The sequence below is a fragment of the Cibotium barometz genome, chromosome 47, assembly GCF_041138505.1.
Source record: "Cibotium barometz isolate CiBa-2024 chromosome 47, ASM4113850v1, whole genome shotgun sequence".
Lineage (NCBI taxonomy): Eukaryota > Viridiplantae > Streptophyta > Polypodiopsida > Cyatheales > Cibotiaceae > Cibotium > Cibotium barometz.
The window spans coordinates 22,321,337-22,343,118 of record NC_141092.1 but is presented as its reverse complement, the minus strand read 5'-3'; the positions used below and the strand labels follow the sequence as shown (position 1 = coordinate 22,343,118).

The 21,782-nt window shown below is 46.4% G+C and overlaps 1 protein-coding gene across 1 annotated transcript in view; it reads left to right on the top strand.

The window, feature by feature from the left end:
• The window catches only part of LOC147611509 (dynein-1-alpha heavy chain, flagellar inner arm I1 complex-like), a 247,334-nt gene that overhangs the window by 113,799 nt on the left and 111,753 nt on the right, over positions 1-21,782 (top strand). Inside the window, exons 22-25 of the mRNA XM_086784911.1 lie at positions 2,148-2,267; positions 8,696-8,901; positions 9,437-9,761; positions 13,902-14,133. Coding sequence (XP_086641037.1) covers positions 2,148-2,267; positions 8,696-8,901; positions 9,437-9,761; positions 13,902-14,133 — 883 coding nt within the window. The remainder of the gene's footprint in view (positions 1-2,147; positions 2,268-8,695; positions 8,902-9,436; positions 9,762-13,901; positions 14,134-21,782) is intronic.

The following is a 21,782-nucleotide window of genomic DNA, read 5'->3' as shown; positions in this document are numbered from 1 at the left end:
CTCTCCAAAGCAACGGAGACAAGGGAACCGCTCAACCTTCCATCTTGCTAGGACCCACTCCAGGAATTCAAGCTTCTTAGTTGTGGGACGAGTTGCCATTGGTGTCCACACCATTCCTCTCCAAGAGGGCAGTCGACCTGGTCGTGGGTGTGCCTACAAGCTCAACCCAAAGTACGCAGAGGCTGTCAAGGTGGAGCTGGAAAAGATGGAAGACGCTCACATCGTTTCCCCAGTAGAACACTCTGAATGGCTTTCCCCTATGGTGATTTCGCCCAAGAAGAAGGCCAACAAGATCCGTGTTTGTGTGGACTTCCGGTCTCTCAACAAAGCCTCTATCAAGGATAGATTTCGCCTTCCATTTATGGATCGGGTCTTAGAGGATGTGGCCGGGCATGCCCACTATAGCTTTATGGATGGGCCATTTTCTTGAAGCACCTGTCTTCAATGGCCCAGCTTTCTGCAATAGCTGCTTTTCATTGCCTTGCCTTTGAATTTGCTTTTTTATTTTACGAAGAAGCCTTTCTCAGTGTCGAGGACCACTATGTTTTGGTCTTGTAACCTCCTGTCTAAGTGTAGAGAGGACTTCCTTGAACCTGTCTATGTCCTCAAGACTAGAGAAGAGGACAGCCTTCTTGTCATCTTTATCAATGTCGGCAGTGAGGGCAGTAGGTTGTTGTAATAAAGAACCAATAGTGCTTAAGTGTTCTTGTTCATTTGAATTATTAATCTTATTGCCATATAGATTTTCCAACTTGTTCCATACCTCTTTTGCAGTTTTGTCGAAGTCATTGTGATGTATTAGGATATCTTCAAGACCCAGGCCAAGGTGTGCCAAGGCTTGGTCATTTTTGTCACTCCAGGCTTGCACATCTGGTGATGTAGCAGCTCCCTCTAACTTTTCATCCGTACCTTCAACAATATTCTAGAGTTTGTCACGCATGAGCATTGTCTGCTAGGGCAGGAAGCATGTACTTGGTGTACTCACACATAACACTCTAGGTGAGTGACACATGGCATGGCCATTGACATCACTGCTTACTACACACATGTTAGATCTTATCCACCCAAGGGTGAGTGAGTTCACACACATAAGCACATTACACATAAATGAGTGTTCACATCCCTTTTAGGGGGTTGTTTTCACAAACACTTTTTTTTATCGTGAAACCACTGCTTCATTAATAAAAGTAATGTACATTCATAGCTGTCCTAGAGTGGGATATCTACGACTTAGATCAGAAACAGTGGGAAAACACCTTGAGCTACGGAAAAGAGAGCTCTCCAAAATCAAAAGAACGTTTGAAAGATTGGGAAAGTGATCTACGGAAGAAGGAAAAAGGGTTGACATGAACAATGGAAAAATCCAGCTGATTCCGGATATGGTAGATAGTCCAAAGTGCCCAGATTTTGTCCAATCCAGAAAGACTACATAAGCTGGCAATCGTGGAGAGAGTTGATCAAAAAGCCAAAACTGCCTCCCGAAAAGTCTGCCTTGTAATCGTGCCTGTAGGTGCCTTGACAATATGTCCAAGAAGGCTTGAGATGGGAGCCGTACCACACAGAAGATTGGGCTGTTTCACTCATACTTAGTAGAAATCTTTTTTTGTAAGGAAAAATAAGAAAATATAGGGCAGGTTATGGAACATCAAAGTTCAAAAAGTAAGTTCCTCCGAGAGAGGGGAGAGAGCATATATATCCTGAGGTTATCACTGTCATTAATGGAATGGAAGAGGAGGGGTGGGGAGGGGTGGGGTGGCACAGATCCCTTTATGAAAACCATACATACATTGTTTATGAAGAGATATCTAGTGTATGTATGGATGCATAGTTACTTTTGAGTTCAAATCCTGGTTTTGATGATTTTTCTTTCAAAGGTTTTTAGTAGCAGTCGTAGACCTTTATTAGTGTGGGTCCTGGACATTTATGCCAATGTCTGGACCTTAGATTCATTAAGCATGCCTTCTCAAGATTGTTTAGTGAATAGACTAAATTTAAATATAGATGGAGCTTTTAGGAGACAGAGACGAAAATATATTATATAGAATGGAAATTTCAATGATTAATTGTTTCAGAAGTAAGTGTAGTCAATAGTTATGTGGCTTAAGATGTTACAATTTGTTTACTTACAATATGATTACTGTTTAAAGGCAATGGGCTCAATATTCTCTGGGCTTGTTCAATGTGGTGCATGGGGTTGCTTCGATGAGTTTAACCGCATTGATGCAGAAGTCTTATCTGTGGTATCATCTCAAATCAAGCAAATTCAGGTGCCTATATGTCCCTTTATTATAATTTAGAGAATTTTGTTCACACTATCTCGAATAGGCAACAATTTCAGTTTTGATGATTACAATTTTTTGGAGAAAAAAAAATAGTAATTTGTATACTTCAAATAAATAGTAATTTGTATACTTCAAAAGTTGCACTAAGGTACTTTAATTCTTGTATTATACTATATCACATACCATACCTGACCTTAGGTTGACCCTAAACTTCAATTATTTGTAACGGCCCGCACACACAATCCTGCCAGATCTTTTCAGAATAACAATGTTACTATATAAAAAAAGGTGAAGCCCAAGTTCCTAGTTTGAGTAGAAATTAATTTGAAAAAGACTAGGACTAGATAATCAACCACATCTACCAACATTTGGGCATCGGGGCTAAGAGATGTCATACTTTGTTATCTGAAGCACTCAAAGCTTAGAAGAGCAAGCACTAAGGACAATGTTACAAGTAAGAAGATAATTGTAACCTGCCCCTAGTTTGAAATCCAACTTCCTTAGACAAGTGAAGCCTGCAGTAGGAGATCGAAGGTATGCAAGAAGTCTTCAGTAGAAGATCCAAGGTATGCAAGATTTCAAGCACTCCTAAGGTTGTGACATGCTATAGACCCTTCTACATGAGGTTATTGAAGCTGCATTAGTATGCATAAGGGGCCAATGCTATCCTTCCATGTTTCAGCTATTCAATGCATCATGGAGGGATTAAAAGTCAGCATACACAATAGAAGTTGAGCGGCTCCCCATGCATCCTTCCTTGTGGCACCCTTCCTGTCTGTCAGCCCTCTACCCATCAGCTCTCTCTCTTCACCTCACCCTCTTCTCTTTCCTGTTTCCTCTGATCCAGCCTTCTGTGCTACCTGTTTTCTCTCAGCCTGCCCCTTTCTGTGCTCACTTTCTCTCCTGCATGTTTCCTCTCAGCCCTCCCCTTTCTCTGCCTGCTTTTTATGCTGCCCTTCAGTCCTGCCCTAGTGCTCGCACATTCTTTTTTTTCTGGGAAAAAGATCCTTCAATTAGTTAAAGAAAAACAGCCACAAAGGGCTAAATACAAACTCGCCTCATTTAAGGGCAGGAATCAAATGATCATAAGGGGAAGAGGCGCTTCTCCTCCGGCTGGCCACTCGGTAAGGAAAAGGCTATCTCATACAGGGGGAGGGGGGGGAACAACCACACAGGTGGTCTATAATGCCAAATAGGGTCACCGCCTCTTATCTGTGCGGAAAGGGCCAGGCCTCCAAAGTCTCAAGAAAGCTTCCCGCCGCTTCCACATGCGGTTAGAACCTCCCTGTAACTTCCCACATTGACCGCAGAGGGTGTGAATGATATCAAGCCATATGCTCCTGATGGTCTCCAGTAGTGGAGTGTGGGTACCCTCGATGGCCTCGCTACATCTAGCACGCTAAATGTGCCACATTGCTATGCTACTGCAAATCTCCCATCTTTGGCATGAGCCTGGCTACCAGTCACTTGTAGGTGGGGCTGTGACTGGTACTGCTGCAATACGATGGTGAAAGACCTGAAGACCTAGCCCTCCCCAATCCTCCTCATAAGCCCTAACCACTCCAGGCTCTGTGGCCTAAGCAACAGTTCCCCATGTGATGATCTGGGTCGGTGCCTTGTCCATAGCGAAGATGCGGAGAATCCGTTGCCAAATGTGTTGAGCCTTCGGGCAATCCCAAAGGCAATGTCTCTGAGTCTCTTGGGGGCGGGCAAGCCACTGGTCGACCACCAACTGCCAGCCAAGTATACCGACCACCAAACTCTTATGTGCCATCAACCAAAGAAAGATGGTGATCTTTCTTGGCCGAAAGCTGTCCCACAATCTCTTCCAGAAATCTGAGAGAGGCCCTGAGACTGCCAATGTGCTGCTGCTGCCGCCGCCGGTGTGCCATCTATCTCAGGCATCTAGATCCTGCGGCCTAACCACGCAGTATATGCAAACAAGGGGGCATCCAGAGTCTCCTCCCGATCCACTGGATCATGCCAAGTCCACTCTCTTGGGTCCCACTGAAGGCGCGTAAGAGGTCGGCCATAATCTCTCCCTGGCCACCTTGGCCGGTGCTGGATCAATATGCCATTCCCGTGCCCAAAAACCAATCACCCTCACCCTCTGCAAGGTGCAGCCACTAAAGTCCTCCAAGGGAAGCTCAGATCTCTCTAGTCTGCCATGGTGAGCAGACCACTATCCTCATCTGCTCCGTGCACTGCCACTAAGATATCGTTTCTAGTAAACACGCCTAGCCACACGGGGGGGGGGGGGGGGGGGGGGGTGGGGGGAGGAGTTAGCCACTCCTGAGGGATAGCTGAGTCGATGGCGATGTTGAGCGTATCTCTACCCGAGATCCCTGTCAAGCCTCTCTCTTGCACCTCCGGGGGTAACTGCCTGTGTGTGATCCAATCTTCAAGAGACCTAGCTTGTCCCATGCTCAAGGCACCCCAAGAAACATGCAGTTGGGCCCCTAGCATGTGGCCATTGGGTAAACAGATCAGGTTCCAGACCAAAGGTTGTTGAAGCCACTCCTCTAAGGCAACTGGAGCTATTTGTTTGAGGGCTATCCCAAGCACAAAGTAAAAAGGCAAAAAATCTGTCCTCAAAAGTCGGGCTAAAACCATGGGCTCGCATCTCTGTGAAGATCCATTTGGTACACTACGGCCAAGGGCCCCCAAGACTCAGAGTGTGGGCTGAGATCCGGGCCAATAGAAAATCCTTCTAGGGCTCACCACCAAGGAGGCCTCTAACAATCAACTTGCCGGGCAGGGCACGGCTATGGATAGCAGGGTTGATGAGGCCTAGCCCCCCTTTGTGACGTGGTTGAATGATCACTCTCCATGCCACCTTAGCCTTGGCTAGCCTCCCATCACTTCCGGCCCATAAGAAGTTCCCGATCAATCACTATACCTGGCCAATAGATGCCTGAGAAAAGGCCCAACACAAAGTGATGTACCACATGGGTGGCAACAAGTACATGCTTCGCCGCCACCACCTTGCCTGTTAGGGAGAGTCTTGCCGAGCTCCAATATAAAAGCTTCTTCCGAATACTCAGAAGAAGCGGGGCGAGCTACTTCTCAGAAGAGATATCAATGCCAACTTGGCAACCAAGATAACGAACTGGAGTGCCCCTCGGGATGCACTAGAAATCCTCAACTGGTCGCCAAATGGGGGCAGGTGTTGAGCCAACCCAAAAACCACACGACTTGTGTCAGTTGGTTGCTCTGTGCTCCTGATGCGTGGTAGAAAATCTCGATCGCCTCTGCAAATCTCTATAGATTCCCCATATCTCCTACAAGGAAAGTTGCTATGTTGCTACAAACTCTGAGTCTAGGAGCTCCTCCTACGTGCGGAGGGGAAGACGCGATCCCTGAAGCCCGGTCTCTTGAGCGGAGAGAAAACTACTCATGGCCTCGGCGACGAATAGGAAGAGGTAAGGTGCCCGAGGATAGCCTTGTCTAACCGAGCGGGAGAGGGGGAATTTTCCGCCAGGCTCCCTGAATGAGAACCTGGCTGTGTGAGGCTGAGTAAAGTCCTGAGACTCCACGAATCCACTCCATGGGGAATCCCATCCAACTTATTGTGCCGTCCAGAGAGATCAAATCCACCCTATCATAAGCTTTCCCAAAGTCTAGGAGTAGCACAATGAGGTCCTGCTGCCACATATCCTAGCTGAAGTTGTCGCCTCCTAGAAGGTAAAGATGTTGTCCCCAGAATGCTCCGATCCTGAACAAAGCCGGTCTAGGTGTCATGGATCAAGTCTGGGGGAGAAAAGGCTGAAGTATCCTAGTGATGGCCTTGGCCAAGATCTTATAGGCTGTTCCTAGAAGAGTGATGGGTCTCCACTGCCGGATCTCCAATCTGTCACCACCCTCCTTGGGAATCAAGTGAATCAAGCCCTTTGAGAGCCTCTTTGGCTATCCGGGGACCTCCTGAAGCTGCTATAAAGAGGCAAGACTCCTCCTCAAACTCCTATCTTGCTCTCGAAAACCCTCTAATCGGCTCTGGGCTGCCTCTTGCAAGAAACTGCTGATCTCCCCTAAGCCCTCATCCAATGTGCACTCAGCAGAGCCTGAAAGAAATCTAATCCCGCCCATATCTTCTCTATCCTGCTGCATATCTCGGGGTCCTTAATGAGGCTGTTCAGAATCCTCAAGCTCACATGCCTGTCGTGCCTCCAAGGGTCCTCTAGAGAAAAGCCTGCCAAAATACCAATCATGCCCCCTCGGCTGCAAGCCTACTCATCAACATAAAACCTGTCTAGTCTAGAGAGGTTGGAGCCGGTGCTCCTCCCATTCAATCTTGAGAAGCAAAGGCTCCTAGGGCTACGCCCAAACTCCGGAAGATGCCAAGGGTCTTGTCCCCTGAGTGCAAGAATCATCTCCTCCTAGGCTGAATACTCTTCTCCTAAAACTATGGCCATGCCACCTCAAAGTCTATCGTTTGTTGCCTCTATCATGTTAAAGTCACCACCCAAGCACCAAAAGTCAGCCTAAGGAGGGCCTGCCGGACTGAGCTCCAAAAGAGGGCTCTATGTGCAGCAGCGTTCGCAGCATAAACATTGAGGAAGCCAACGCTATCCTCTCCAATAGTAATGGTAATCCATTGTGCACGCCCCAGGACAATGACTCCTGAGCTAGTCACTGCCGGCAGTTCATTGACAGATATACACACCCCTCCCTGCGTCCCAAAGGGACCGAAGGATGGGGACCAGAAAGTATGACTCTGCTCACTGACATATATACGCATCCCTCCCTGCGTCCCAGAGGGGCTGAAGAATGGGGACCAAAAAGTGTGACTCTTGCCTGGAAGAATCTTCCCGCATCTGCGGCTGCGCCCCTCTGAGAAATGATGCTCCTCGAGGAAAAGAATGTCTATGGGTGCCCCCACTATGGCCCTCTCATGATCGTCGTGGAGCTGAGTTCGACGCCAGGGGAGTGTTGGAAGAAGCCATCTCCTCCTGCTGCCATGTAGCATGGGTACTATCCCATATGTTATGTTAACGGTTAAAAACCCTTAGTATAAGGGTCAAAAGACCCTTAGGCCTCCCACATCCCTCCACCACCCTTTATGGGTAGTGGGTTGAGGGATCGGAGGGCCCTGCGGCGGGAGGCTCGGCCAGCTGGGCCATTTTGTGCACTGCTAGCTCTCTAAACAATAAATGCTCATAACGGTTCTCTGATAGAACTGAATCCTCCTCAGATCTACCTGTCTGGCGTGCGCGGCAGCGGCGCTCGGCTCTAGTGGCCGTCTAGCGGCACGGGAGCAGGCAAACCGTCCACTACTTGTCCGCAGCTGGGTCACCCAAAGTCAGGGCCTGGTGTTGTGCTTCCTGAGGGCTTGCCTCTCTCTCTCTACCCCTTGGTGAGGATCAACACGAGAACCGGGGGGAGGAACCACTGGAGGCGGTCTCCTAGATTGCCGCCAAGGGCAAGCTCTTGCTAAATGACCCATCTGCAGGTAAATGAAGCATTGGCCTGGAAGGCCTAAATACTCCACGCGCTGCTGTATGGGGTCGCCGCCGCAGAGGCTAGGAATAAATATACAATGCGGTACAGACTCCGGCGAGGCCACACAGATGCAGAGGGATGGAATCCCAGCTGCCCTCGTGAGGGTCAAGGCAGTGGTGGGGGGGGGGGGGGGACTCCATCACTCTCGCGATGCACGCCAGCCGCTAAATCGAAGCCGTGCTGCCACCGTGCAAAGAAGGTCTTCGCCGTACGCAGTGCAAGGGAACTCAGCTTGATGACTCGGTCTGACACCGATGTCGAGTCGAACTCCACCTGGTCCTTGTCACAGCAGAGACAGTGAGCAGCACCTGATTTTCCAGATAAGCACAGGGCATGTCTTTCAGTGTGGGAGCTTATTCCTTTGTTGGTGACTCCTCATATGAGGCTTATTCTTGATGAATCATTCGCCAGCAGAGAGCTATGGAGTGTCTAGTTTGCGCTGCATGCATAATGGAAAGTTCCCAGGACTTGATAGCCTTACCCCATCATTCTTCATTACATTTGTGGATGCCATTGGTGATTATGCTGTGCTGTCTAGGAGATTTGGGACATAAGTACTATGCATGTTCTTTCTGGCAGGTTTGATTCATCTCATCCCTGTTGAAATATGAATGGAGATAGAATGATTTTTTGGGCTCATCTTACAAAATGCTTGGCAAGGCAATCAGTCCTCACTTACAAACTTGATCTTGGACCTACTTTATGACACTAAGACTGAATATATTGAGTGTCTGTCTAGTTTTTGTACCATCTAAAAAGTTCCTTTTGCTCTTCATTTTTACACGGGCAGGTGGGTGCCACAAAATGGAATATGGTTTTGTCTTACATTCTTGATTAACATCCTCTAATCGTGCCTGCAAGGAAGTAATGAGTAAATAATCTCCTACCAACTGAAATGGCATTTTGTTTCTCAGGAAGCCTTGAAAAATGGGTTAAAGAGATTTCAATTTGAAGGAAAAGAAATAGCTTTGGATTCTAGGACAGGAATCTTTATTACAATGAACCCAGGATATGCAGGAAGAACTGAACTTCCTGACAACTTGAAGGCACTCTTCCGCCCAGTAACGATGATAGTACCTGATTTGCAGCAGATCTGTGAAATTATGCTCTTTTCAGAAGGGTCAGCTTCAAATACCACACGCATGATATTTTGGAAACTCTCCTCACCCCAAAATATTTCCCCTTATTAGAGTTAGCATACACGCTATTTTGAATCCTCTTTGGGTTAAGTTGAAAGCAGATCCAATCTTGAGATCACATGCTCATGAATGCTCAAGGATCTTCAAATAAAGGACAATTTTCTACATTTTCCCCTTACCAGTAATAGCATAAAATCTAATATCAAGTTTCTTTGTGATAAGTTTAAAACAGGTTCAAACCTAAAGCCATATGCTAGTAGTGGAAACATATTTAATGAAAAGTTGTAGGATCTTGTTTCATAAAATGATCCAGTTGACAAAGTTTTGTATAATGAATTCAGTCCTCATGAAGTCATCTCAATCCAGTGGATTTGAGGCAATGTCTCTGCATTAACCTCATCATCTATCTTGGAAAGAATTTTTTTTTGAAACATTCTAGTCAATATTACAGAGGTATCTTTGATGTACTAAGGTGAAACTATACCTGCTTAAAGCAATCTTTTCTCGCTATGGCAGGTTTGACATGGCCAAGGCTCTAGCAAAGAAGATGACGGTGCTTTATAAGCTTGCAAAGGAGCAGTTGTCCAAACAGTATCATTATGACTTTGGTTTGAGAGCCTTAAAATCAGTTCTAGTGATGGCTGGTGCTTTGAAACGTGGTTCACCTGATATGAGCGAGCAGCTTGTGCTCATGCGGGCTCTTCGGGACATGAACCTTCCAAAGTTTGTGTTTGAAGATGTACCATTATTTCTGGGGTTAATAAATGATCTATTTCCAGGACTGGACTGCCCACGTGTCCGTTATCCTCAGCTTAATGATGTTGTGGAACAAGATCTAAAGGTAGGTAGAAGAAATGAAAGTTTGCAATGTATGCTTCAAAGGCATTAACTTTAGCGAGTTTATTTTGTTTTTCAATATTTTTATCTTATAGGCTTGTCCTTTTTTTGGTCAGTATCATCATCATACTCCATAGAATTTCATTTTAAGAACAGAAAAATCAACTAGCTTTAATCATAGCCATAAATATGGGCTTGACCACACAAACAATTAGGAATAGTGACAAGACGTAGTAGGAGTTACAAAGGAATTCAGTGATAAGGTGCTCCTCCTTGCCATAGTCTTGGTATGTAGCCTCTTGTTGGTGCTTTTGATGCTCATGTGTAGGGCAACTCAGTAGGTGGAATTGCAAGTACCTTTGGTCAAGGCTTGATAGTTCTGATGACTCTAGACACTAACTTTTTTTTTTGTGAAACCATTGCTTCATTAAGGATTGTATAGTACATTCATAGCTGACCCAAGTTGGGAAAAAAAAGTTGGGACAGCTACTTCTCATATATTAGAACAGTGCAAAAACACTTCCAGCTGTTGAGAGAAAAGATCTCTGAGATCAAAAGAATCTCAGAGTGAAAGGTAAAGATATATCCTAAAAAAAGGAACGCATATGATCTCCTCATGGCTGAAAATGAGCTGATTTCGTGCATGGTAGATTCCACAAAGCCCAGTATGTGGTCCAAGAAAGGAAAAGAACGTAATCCGGGAAGGGTGAAGAAAGGTGGCTGAACATCCAAAACAATTTCCCGAGGTGGTTGTTGGGAAATCGCAATCTCAAGTGCCCTGATAGTCTGTCCAAGAGAGCACGAGAAGGGGGGCATCCCCATAACAAATGAATAACTGTCTCTCGGTGATGAGAACCCCTCTTACAAGAGGCAGGTGCAATGTTTCTCTTGGCTAAGAAAGTGCCATCTGGTAATGCACCCACAATGCATCTCCACAAGAAAAGTCTATGTTTGAGAGGCAATTTTCTTTTCCAAACTGCAGTCAGAGAGGCCTTCCACCATCGAAGAGGTTTGTTTACATCATTACATGCCACAACTGACTCTAGACACATACATTGAGGGATTCCTTCAAGTGCCACTGCCATCTCCCAAGGACTCTAGTGCCTCCCTTAGGAAAGGGAAAATCACAAATTGAGTGTGTTGTCACGTGTTAATAGGCATTGTGTGTGGTCACAGAGTTTGAATCGACTGTAAGCAAAGCCCTAGAGGCCATCTCTCAAACCCATTGAGGTATTGGTCAGCATGAGATCTCAAAGTTGTGAAGGTAGGGATCTTTGAGGGCCGTAGAGAGAAAGCGCGGCCAGTTTATGAGAGTGGGATTATGGTCTATTCTTCATTTCCACTCATATGGGACCTTGTTGGCAACACGAGACACCCGATTGGTTGAGATCTCCACCTAGTTTGGTTTGAAATCTCCCTTTTGTATATTTTTCCATACTTATATTTGAAAAAAAAAAAGGTTGTGAATGTATGTATGGTGAATTGATCTCCCCTGTGGATAAAGAAAGAGGCATGAGCATAGTATCAGTACTGAATCCAAGAAGACTCCAAAGCATTTGGACTGGTACTATTGTTAGTGAGGCCATATTCTGGTCCTCAAGGCAGTGTCTATGCACGAAGCACAATGCAAGCACAGAAGAAGCATCCATGGATATCATTACTTAAATCGTTATGTTGTTAATTAAGTGAGTTATTAAGATCTTATGGGCATAGCCTTTACAGTGCTATCAGAGCCCCGTCTTCATTGAGTGGAAAAGGTCCCATAACTTGAGGACTTATGATTGCAGTAATATTGTAGAGAGGGAGATTTTCATGTCTTCCACCTATCTTGGTCAAGAGAATCATATTCTTTGAAAAACGCTGAATACCGGACAACCTGAAGCTAAGAAACAATTTGACGAAGGAACTTGCACACTCAAGTGTGAGCAGAAGCTCTTAAATCTTACCAAAGTCAGTGGGAATATGTGCTGTGGTTTGGCCCAGTTTTATTTAAAAGTTTAAGGACACCTTCCAGCACCACCTTCTTCAAAGCTTACCCCAATGAAGAGTGTGGATCTGCCACCCAAGTTTAGAAAACTTGATAACTGGAACCTACCCAAGAACATTGTGGCTCGACGGAAAACCTGATGAGACGGTGTTGCAAAGATTTCTAGATGGACAAGAAAGCAAAGTTTTCGAAACTCTTCGGGAAGGAACAAATTATCTGATGACATCAAGGACCGTATATAAGTAAAGTTAGGGAGTGCATCTTTTCACCTCACAACTGAAAAAATAAAGACTTACAAAAGAAAAGGAAAGGTGTTTTAAGTGTGGCAACAAGTTCCATATGTTTTCTGATTGCCTCTTAAAAGAATAGAAGCAAACAAAGTCCACGGTACATACTGTACCACACGTCACAAGCAGTTTGAAACAATCAAAGGAAAATTGGAAGTTTTTAAAGCTTGGGGACAACTTCAAAACCAGCTCACCCCCCCTGATGGAGATAAGATTACCAGTGGAGAATGGCGACCTAAAGCAACCCCAAAAGCAAAGAACAGTGCTAACAAGAAGCCACAAGGGTCTATGAGATCAAAAAGATGTTACATGTAATCCATGCGTAAATTAGATGTCAAAACGGCGGCCATGATATCTGCATGCTATGGCAGCGCCTGCATGTGGCATTGAAGAATAATCTCTCGAATATGGAGCTGCGGGCGGAGGGTTGAATCTCTAAGGGCGAGCACGTCTCTTCTGGTGCTCTGGAGGGAGGCAGCTTAATCTCTGGTAATTCATTAGGTGCAAGTAGCAGAACCTTCCCAGATCATTCACAGAGACCAGACTGTTGTGTGTGTCTTCTGTGCTCAGTGTGGCTCGCCAGGGACTAAGTGGGTCTCTGCAATGATAATTTGATGGGGCACTAAGGGCTTACTCTTGAACATGCATGATAACATCATAACTTGCACTCTCTATCCTCCAGTCATCCTCCCACTAAGGGCCAGCTCTTCTTGCTCAGTTCCTAGAAGTGGGCCATGATACTGCCTCTCCTGCTGGAAATGGCTGCATCACATTTAGCCATCCACAGGGCATAGGGTGAAAATAGGCCCAGTGAAGGCGACTCCCAAGTATACATAAGAAGTGACGATGTCAGCTGCCTTGCCTCTGAATGAAAATGTATATCTAGTGGCTACCTGATGCAAGGTGTTAAAGAGCATGATCTTGGTCTTGCCAAGATTCGTTGTAAGTTCCCTCTCCTCACAGAATATCTGAACTGCACCCAACTGCCCCTGCAACCCCTCCGCTGAATCTGATATGAGCACAATATCATCTGCATATACAAGAGGATAGGTATCACTGCCTGGGCAAGCCGTGATCTTGTGCCTCCTGACCAGTTCACAAAATCTGACATCTCATCAATATACAACCCAAAGAGAGTGGGAGAGTGAGCATCCCTCTTTGACCCCAATACTGCTGAATATATCACCAGACATGCCCCTATCCAGCTTATCACCGACTCATATGGTGTAATCACTCCCCATATCATCTTTAAAGGAAACCGCAACACCTGTAGGTGAGCAAATAGCGGTGACCATGGAATTGAGTCAAAGGATTTCCTGAAATCCACCAAATGACAATAGATTCACAGCCTCCATGCTCTCACGTCCTCAATGATCGCCTGGAGGGTGTAAATGTGATCTGATGTGGAGTAGTTCCTCCTAAAGCCCGCCTGTCCTATGGCTCTCAATCAGTGTGCCTTCGCCCATGAGCTAACATGAACCTCCAAAACTGTACCATATGGTTTTGCCAATGTGTGACTAGTCTGGTAGTCATATTCGGGTCCAAGGGGTCTCCTACAATATGGATAGGGACTACGGTATGGCTGCTCTAGGAAGGGGGAAGACTTTCACAAAGAGCTCATGTAGTCATCCAAGGGGTCTTCTCCATTATGGATAGGGACTATGGTATGGCTGGTCGAGGAAAGGGAAAGACCTCCACAAAGAGCCTATGTATTCATCCATGTTTCCAGAAAATCATGTGCTTTAGCCTTTCATTCATTGTTGAGATCCAATGCATAAGCACGTGAACTATTTAACCTAAGTGCTAATGGTTTACCTAATTTTCATTTCTATCAAAAATCTTAAAAGCACTCATATGTGTGTTGGGGCAGGAAAATGGATACCTTGTCATGACTGGACCCAGCGAACAAGTAGACAAAGTGATTCAATTATATGAAACAATGCTGACTCGTCATACAACTATGGTTGTTGGACCAAGTGGTGGAGGAAAGAGTGTAATTATTCAAACTCTTTCCCGTGCACAAACTAAAATGGGGTATCCTACAAAACTTTCCATTATAAACCCTAAGGCGCAACCAACAACAGAACTATATGGATTGATGGGTGAGTCCATTATTTTCCACTCTTGTAACCAGAAAGGTATTAAGCAATACATTTTATTGCAGAAAAGTATTAAGCAATACATTTTATTGCATTGAAGATTCCAGCTTTTTTTCCTTCTTCACATGAGACTACCATATCCGGGGGTATTAGGGCTTGGGCAGTCTCTCATCATGGTCTAATTGATGAGGTTGCAGAGAAATCTCCTCAGTTTTTTCATGTTTGTCTGAAAACTTGCACTGCAGGAACGTCTTAAGGCATACTAGCTGAAGATAAAGTTTGCCATTGGTCTTGGTTTATTCGGTCAGAAGTTTATGAGAACGTACAGAAAGGAAAAGACAATAAATTTTGTCAGAGACCTGGAGAGGACATACAATATTATATTCACATCAGCTTAGGATTTCATATAGTTGAAGCTATGCATAAAATCCAATCATCACAGCGAGATCTGTTTAGGAAAAAAAAAATAGCCGTGGCCCATGCCTTGTGTTATTTGTTTATAGTGACTAGAGGTAGATTGTGCAGCGAAGAAAAACCTTAGTGTTGGTGTATCTTACTAAATGATAAGCTGGGCCCAAATGTTGTGTTGTAGTTGGACATAACTACATCATTCATATTTTGTTTTAAGATCCTTCAAATAGTATATACTTCATTACGTGTGCATGGATGGCTACATGGATCATTATGTTGAATTGAAATTGAGCTCTTGATTGGTGGAGATGAAAGAAAGAGAAACTGATTTCAAGTATGTTGACCCAAACCAGTGATTTCCATTTGAGTTCTCTTAGAAGTTCCATTACTGGATTTTTTTATTGCATGGAGATTATCATTATTTTAATTGTGTCATCAACATCTCTGGTTATCTCATGCATCACACACCTCTGTCATACTCTTTTCCTACTTGATGAAAGTTATTAGTCCAATGAGGACAAAAGTTATTCAGAGTTAGCTTGAATTTTACAAAAGCTTTGTAGAAGCTAAATTGACTGTAATCATGTCCAACATTGAAATTTGTTCCTTGTTTTTCAACCTTTGGAACAAAATGGAGGAACAAACTTTCTTATACATGTATGTAGTGCAATGCTTATATAATCGATTTTTTGGCTGAGTATATGTAGTCACTTAATCAACTTATACTTGCAAAGCACTTACTACTGTTGTACAAGTAGCTTCTACAACCAAGCTACCTCACATGCTGCCATAGCAACACCCTTATACTCAGCCTATATACTCAACAAGGCAATTGTTCGTTTAGAGTTTTCACATGACACAATGGCCCACCTCTTCAGAGAGGTCTCGGATGCAGTTGAGATCTTTTGCTGAGCCTCAGGAGCACAGATCAAGTTGTGTCCTTCTAGTGGATTTGGAGGGGTACGACATTGTGTTATCTTGGCTGCCAGGTTGGGATCGACATCGCCTTAGAGTAGCAGCTTGCCCTTCTTTTCCTTTTTTCCGAGAAAAAGATCCTTCTATTAGTTTTTTTTAAAAAAACAGTCTCGAAGGGCTAAATACAACCACGAAGGGCTAGATATACTCTCGCCTCCATGTACGGGGCGGGGATCAAAGAATCAAAAGGTGGAGAAAGATGCACTTCTCCTCTGGCTGGCCGCTCTGTGAGGAGAAGGCTATCTCATATAGGGGGAGGGGGAGGGAATAACCACATAGGTGGTATGTAATGCTAAGTGGATCACCACCTCTATTTGTGAGAAGAGGGTCATGCCACTAGAGCCTCAAGAAGGCTTCCCGTTGCTTCCGCATGTGGTCAGAGCCACCTTGCAGCTTCCCCCACTAACGGTGGAGAGTATGAACGATGTCGAGCCAAATACTACTGATGGACTCCGCAAGCGGAGTGTACCCGGGTGCCTTCGATGGCTTCACCGCATTGAGCTCTCCATATGTGCCAGGCAGCAATGCTACTACAAATCTCCCATCTCTAGTACAAACCCGGAGTTCAATGATCAATAGAAGGGGCTGGGACTAGTATTGCTGAAATGCAAAGGTCAGTAAAGGGCTAGCCCCCCACCTTCCTCCTCATAAGCCATGACAAGCTTAACCTCTGCGGCCCAAGCATTAGTGTCCCATGAAATGATATGGGTCGAGGTCTTGTCCGTCATGAAAATGCGGAGAATCCACTGCCAAACCTGCTAGGCCTTCGGGCAATCCCAAAGACAATGTCGCTGAGACTCCTGAGGGTGGCCGCACCTCGCACAAGTTGCTGGTCGACCGCCAATGGCCAACCATGTGCCAATCGCGAAACTCCTGCGTGCCAACAGCCAAAGAAAGAGGATGATCTTTTGAGGACGAAAATTGTCCTAGAGCCTCTTTCAAAAATTTGAGAGAAACTGTTGTGAGAGGCCCTGTGACTACCAGTGTACTGCTGTTGCCGGGGTACCCTCAACCTCGGGCATTTGGGTCCTCCAACCTAGCCATGCGGTGTATACGAAGAATAGGGTGGCAAAAAATATATCCTCAAAAGCTGGGCTAAAACCGTGGATCCGCATCTCTGTGAAGATCCATCTGGTGCTTTGCAACCAAGGGCCCTAGGCTCGGAGTACGGGCTGAAATTTTGGCCAAGAGGAAATCCTTCCAAGGCTCACCACTTGGAAGAAGTCCTCTAAGAATCAATTTTCCCAGCAAGGCATGGCTCTGAACGGCAGGGTCGATGAAGCCTAGGCCCCCTCTGTGTCGCGGTTGAACGATCACTCTCCAAGCCACCTTGGCCCGGGCAAGCCTCCCATCACTGCCGGCCCACAAAACATTGCAGATCAACCACTATACCTGACCAATGCAGGCTCGAGAGAAGGCCCAGGAAGAGGTAATATACCACATGGTGGCAAGAAGGACCTGGTTCGCCACCACCACTCAGCCGGCTATGGAAAACCTCGCTGAACTCTAGTACAAAAGCTTGTTCCGAATGCTTAGAAAAAGAGGGGCAAGTTGCTCCTCTGGAGAGATATCGATGCCCACCTGACATCCAAGATAGCAGAGTGGAGTGCCCCTTGAGATCCACTGGAAAGCCACAACTGGACGCGAAGTTGGGGCGGGTGTAGAGCCTACCCAAAAACAACACAACTTGTGCCAATTGATCTGCGCTTCTGATGCACGACAAAGGATCTCTATCACCTGTGCGAATCTCTAGAGATTCCCCAGATCTCCAGATAAGTATGTTGCTGTGTCGTTTGCAAACTCTGAGTCCAGCAGCTCCTCCTTAGTACGGATGGAGAGACGCAATCCCTGGAGCCCCATCTCTTGAACTGAGAGAAAAAACTTCTCATGGCCTCGATGAATAGGAAGAGGTATGGTGCTAGTGGATAGACCTTTCGGACCGAGCGAGAAAGGGGGAATCTCTCACCTTGACAACCTGATTGTGAGAGGCTGAGTAGAGGACTGAAACATGTAGATCCACATCATGCCCTCTAGAGAACCCTAGTCAACTCTATCATAAGCTTTCTCAAAATCCAGGAGGAACACAATGAGGTCTTGTTGCCACATCTTGGCCGAAGCTGTGCCGGAGCTGCCACCTCCCAGAAAGTGAGGATGTTGTCGAGAATGCTCCAATCCTGAACAAAACTTGTCTGAGTGTCATGGATCCAATAAGGGAGGAAAGGCTAAAGTCTCCGGCTGATGGCCTTGGCCAAAATCTTTTAGAGGTTGATGGGTCTCCACTGCCGAATCTCTGATTTGTCACCACCCTCCTTAGGAATCAAGTGAATTAGACCCTCTGAGAGCCTCTCTCACATGGTGCTTGTGGTCATAATCTCATTGAAGGCTACTCGAATGCCGCTTCCATGAGATCCCAGTGGTGAAGAAATAAGGAAACTGGAAGCGCGTCCACCCTTGGGCATTTTCCCCTAGGAAGAGCTGTCAAGGCCTCCGCTAGCTCCTCTACCGTGAAGGGAATCAATAAGAAGGTCCAAAGAGAGGGGGGAACCACCTCTCTCGTGTGCTGCCACACCCTGGGTCGACGATGGGCAATGTCCGACCAGGGGTAGGACTGGAAAAGCACAGCGTAAGGCTCCCACTCACCACCACCTACACGCAGCACGATCCTACTCACACAACCGCCTACGCGCAGCGCAACAAAACGTGGCGTAAGGCTCCCGCTCCCAACCACCTGCACGCACAGAGAGAGAGAGAGAGAGAGAGAGAGAGAGACAAATGAAATGAAATGATATATTAACGTCTCTAAGAGGCCATAGTGGCCTATGAGACCAAAACTGAGAGTACATCTGAAGTTGGTGTCTCATCAAAGAGAACAACTAAATGAGACTAAAAAGTACAATAAACTAATTGTCCTACAGTTATAAGAACAGAATTGTAAGACTCCGAGATGATATTGAGTAGAAAATACTGGAAAATACTGAAAAATGTATATCAGGTAGATCCATGTATGCTGATCAGTTGAAGTGTTGCCCTCTCCTTAGATCAAGTATCTCCGCCATGGGGCTGTCTAGAATGGAGACGTCGTAGAAGCGAGGTAGGCGCCTCCGATGCTGAGCAATAATGGCTCTGATCTAGCGATAGTGAGGATGCCGTGGTCGGGATCTTGGTGGGCGTGGCCGACGAGCACAACATAAGATAAGTGCTCTATCAGTGGTGACTCCCTGGGAGCGTGGTCGGTGCCCTAATGGCCCAATGAAGGAGGTATCAAGAGGTGTGTGGACTGGGCTGCTGGTGCTGGTGCCGAAGAAATCTGTTAGGGTCCTCTGTCTCGGTACATCATGGCTCGGCCTCCTGTTTGCCAAGAGAGTCTCTCTGTGTCTCCTGAGCTCAAGTAGAAACAATCCCAGGCATCTCTGATCCTCAAACTCCATGACCCTGCGTAACGGCCCAAAACCCTCTCGGAAGAGGTAATGATATCTCCCTCGGATCTCATAATAGACTGTACATCGGCAAATGTAGTGTTCCTCTGTCTCTACCTCCTGGTAGCATAGCTAACAAATGCGGTCATCCAAGATCTGATGCACATATCACCCTGTCTCAATCCGCAGCTGGTGTGATGAGGTATGGATCTGTCCAATGGCACAACGTATCCCATGTGATAGGTGTACATCCATGTACGCCGGGCGGGTGATAAAATCATCCGGTGAGGTGTAGAAAATGGCTCTTGTAATGAGCCATTTCGTGCCCAAGGGCTCAAGGGGGCTAGTCCATGTCCTCTCTGTGTCCACTTTGATGATATCCATCCTGGTCACGCGGTTTTGCTCTGAGCGGGTGAGATCCAAAAATGGACAATCTAGACTGTACTGAAAGGGTGGTAGTGCCTCTATCCGCAAACCATGTAGGTCAAACCATGATCTCATCTGAGCGTACCAACAATGAGTATCTCCATCCTCTGCCAACTGTATGGACGAGGTCAATGCCAATCGGGAGTATCTTTGCTGAGGGAGCTCCCATAGCCGCTATAAAAAGGTAATTGCCTAGAATAGGGCCTCGATTACTACTGGTGGGGCACCCAACTCAACCCGAACAATCTCATGTGGTACTGATGATTTGCTCCCAATCATGCGGGCAATCATCATAATCAGTGGTCTCTCCATTTGCTTCCATCCCTCATCTGTCCCTCTTTGAGATCTGTGATGTATACTGGGTCCCCAAATTGGAGCTCCGTACAGGAGGGTCAGTGTGACAAGCGTATCAAATAGCCACAATTTGGTGCATGGCTCCTAAAACTGTGTGTGCGCACACTGCCTCTCAAGTACCCCCAAGGCTGCATGCCCTCGAGCTAATCTAGCTGCTGCTGCCTCCTTCAGGGAGAAACGCGGTCCTGTGAAAGCAACTCCCAAGTAGACATATGACCTGACGTACTCTACCGGCTCCCCTCGGAAAGCGAATTGAGGGTCCGATCTCGTCACCCATGCCTATGTGGTGTTAAACACCATAACCTTGGTTTCCCAAGGTTCACTGTCAGATCTCTATCCGCACAAAAAGCCTGTAATGCATCCAGGTGTCTCTGTAATCTCTCCAGAGAGTCTCAGATTAGAACAATATCATCAACATATAACAAGATGGGTATCAACGCCCCTGCCAGGCATGCCCTTGGGCCTCCCAATCTGTTTACATAATCAGAGACCACATCAATGTACAGTCCAAAGAGGGTGGGCGATAGCGGGCATCCTTGCTTCACCCCTCTCGTGCTAGTCACCCTATCAGATAGTCCGTCTGGAGCTCGGACTCTGCCTGTCACAGACTCATACAAAGCATATATCCCCCACTGCATATCCTCGGGTACCTCAATGTCATGCAATCTGTGCATAAGCCTGGCACGTGGTACGGTATCGAAGGCTTTGCGGAAGTCCACAAAGCAGCAGTATATCCTTCTCTTCTGTGCCCTGACCTCTTCAATAAGTGCCCGAAGTGTCATTATGTGATCCAAGGTAGTAAATCCTCTCCTGAAGCCAGCCTGTCCATGTGCTCGATGACCATGCCTCTCTGCCCATCGGCTCAACTCCGACTCCAATATAGAGCCATATAATTTGGCCAGTAATGACCAATCATGATCGTCCTGTAGTTGCCTGGTACCATGGGGTCCCCACTCTTAAATAGTGGTACAATGATATGCTCTGTCCAGCTTGTCGGGAAACCCTCACAAATGGCACGATTAAACACATGTAAGATGAGCGGAGCCAGAGTGTCTCGTGCATATGAGAAGTGCTCTCCAACGAGCCCATCATGATCCTGTGCCTTTCCATTCTGCAACCTGTCTATCGCATCTAGCACCATCCGCATAATAAAAAAGGTGCTGCTAGCCGGTCTAGCTCCCAGTGGAGGGGGGGCGGGGGGCTGTCCTGGTGCATCATATAGCTCTCTAGCATAAGTATGCCATGCCTCCGGTGCAGTAATCGGAGTACTAGGCTGTCTCTCCGTAAACATCTTCCATGCCCTCTTGCTGTCCTTCCCCAGGAAGAGTTGGTAGATCTCCTCCTCTAGGTTAGCCAGATAGGCTTGTTTCTTCCTCCGCAGCACAAGGCGCCGAAAGATCATCCTAGCCTGTCTATCCGTGTGAGACCCAATGGCAATCTCACGCTGGAGCTGTGCTCGTGTCTCACGACACTCATCGTCAAACCAACTGTTCGGGCAGTGCTGCGGGGGTGGGTGGAAGGGATAATAGTGCAGGGAAACACATATGAGGCGGATGCATGTAGTACACCTGCCAGTCCTCTCGTGATCTCGTCTAGAGGGCTATGCGGGTCTAAAGCGAACAAGCCATCAAATACTGCATCTCGATAAACCCCAACTGTCTCACGTGTAAACTGATATCTCGGGTACCTAGGTAGATGAGTGGCCGGCCCATCTCTCAGGGATCTACCTACTAGTGTGAAACTCAGGTATGCATGATCGGTTGCTATGCCAATGGGCCTACTGGAAATCGTGAAACCCCGCACATCAGGTATCAATGAGGGAGATTGTCCATGTCCTCTCTGTGTCCACTCTGATGATATCCATCCTGATCACGCGGTTTTGCTCTGAGCGGGTAATGGCACGATCAAACACATGTACGAGAGAGAGAGAGAGAGAGAGAGAGAGAGAGAGAGAGAGAGAGGGAGCACAAGGCATGGTAGTGGCCCCAACAATCTTCTTGGGTCCCCACCTGCTGGCCGAGTGTATTTACTTCTAAAATTGCAATAAGATGAATGAAAGTACAACTTACT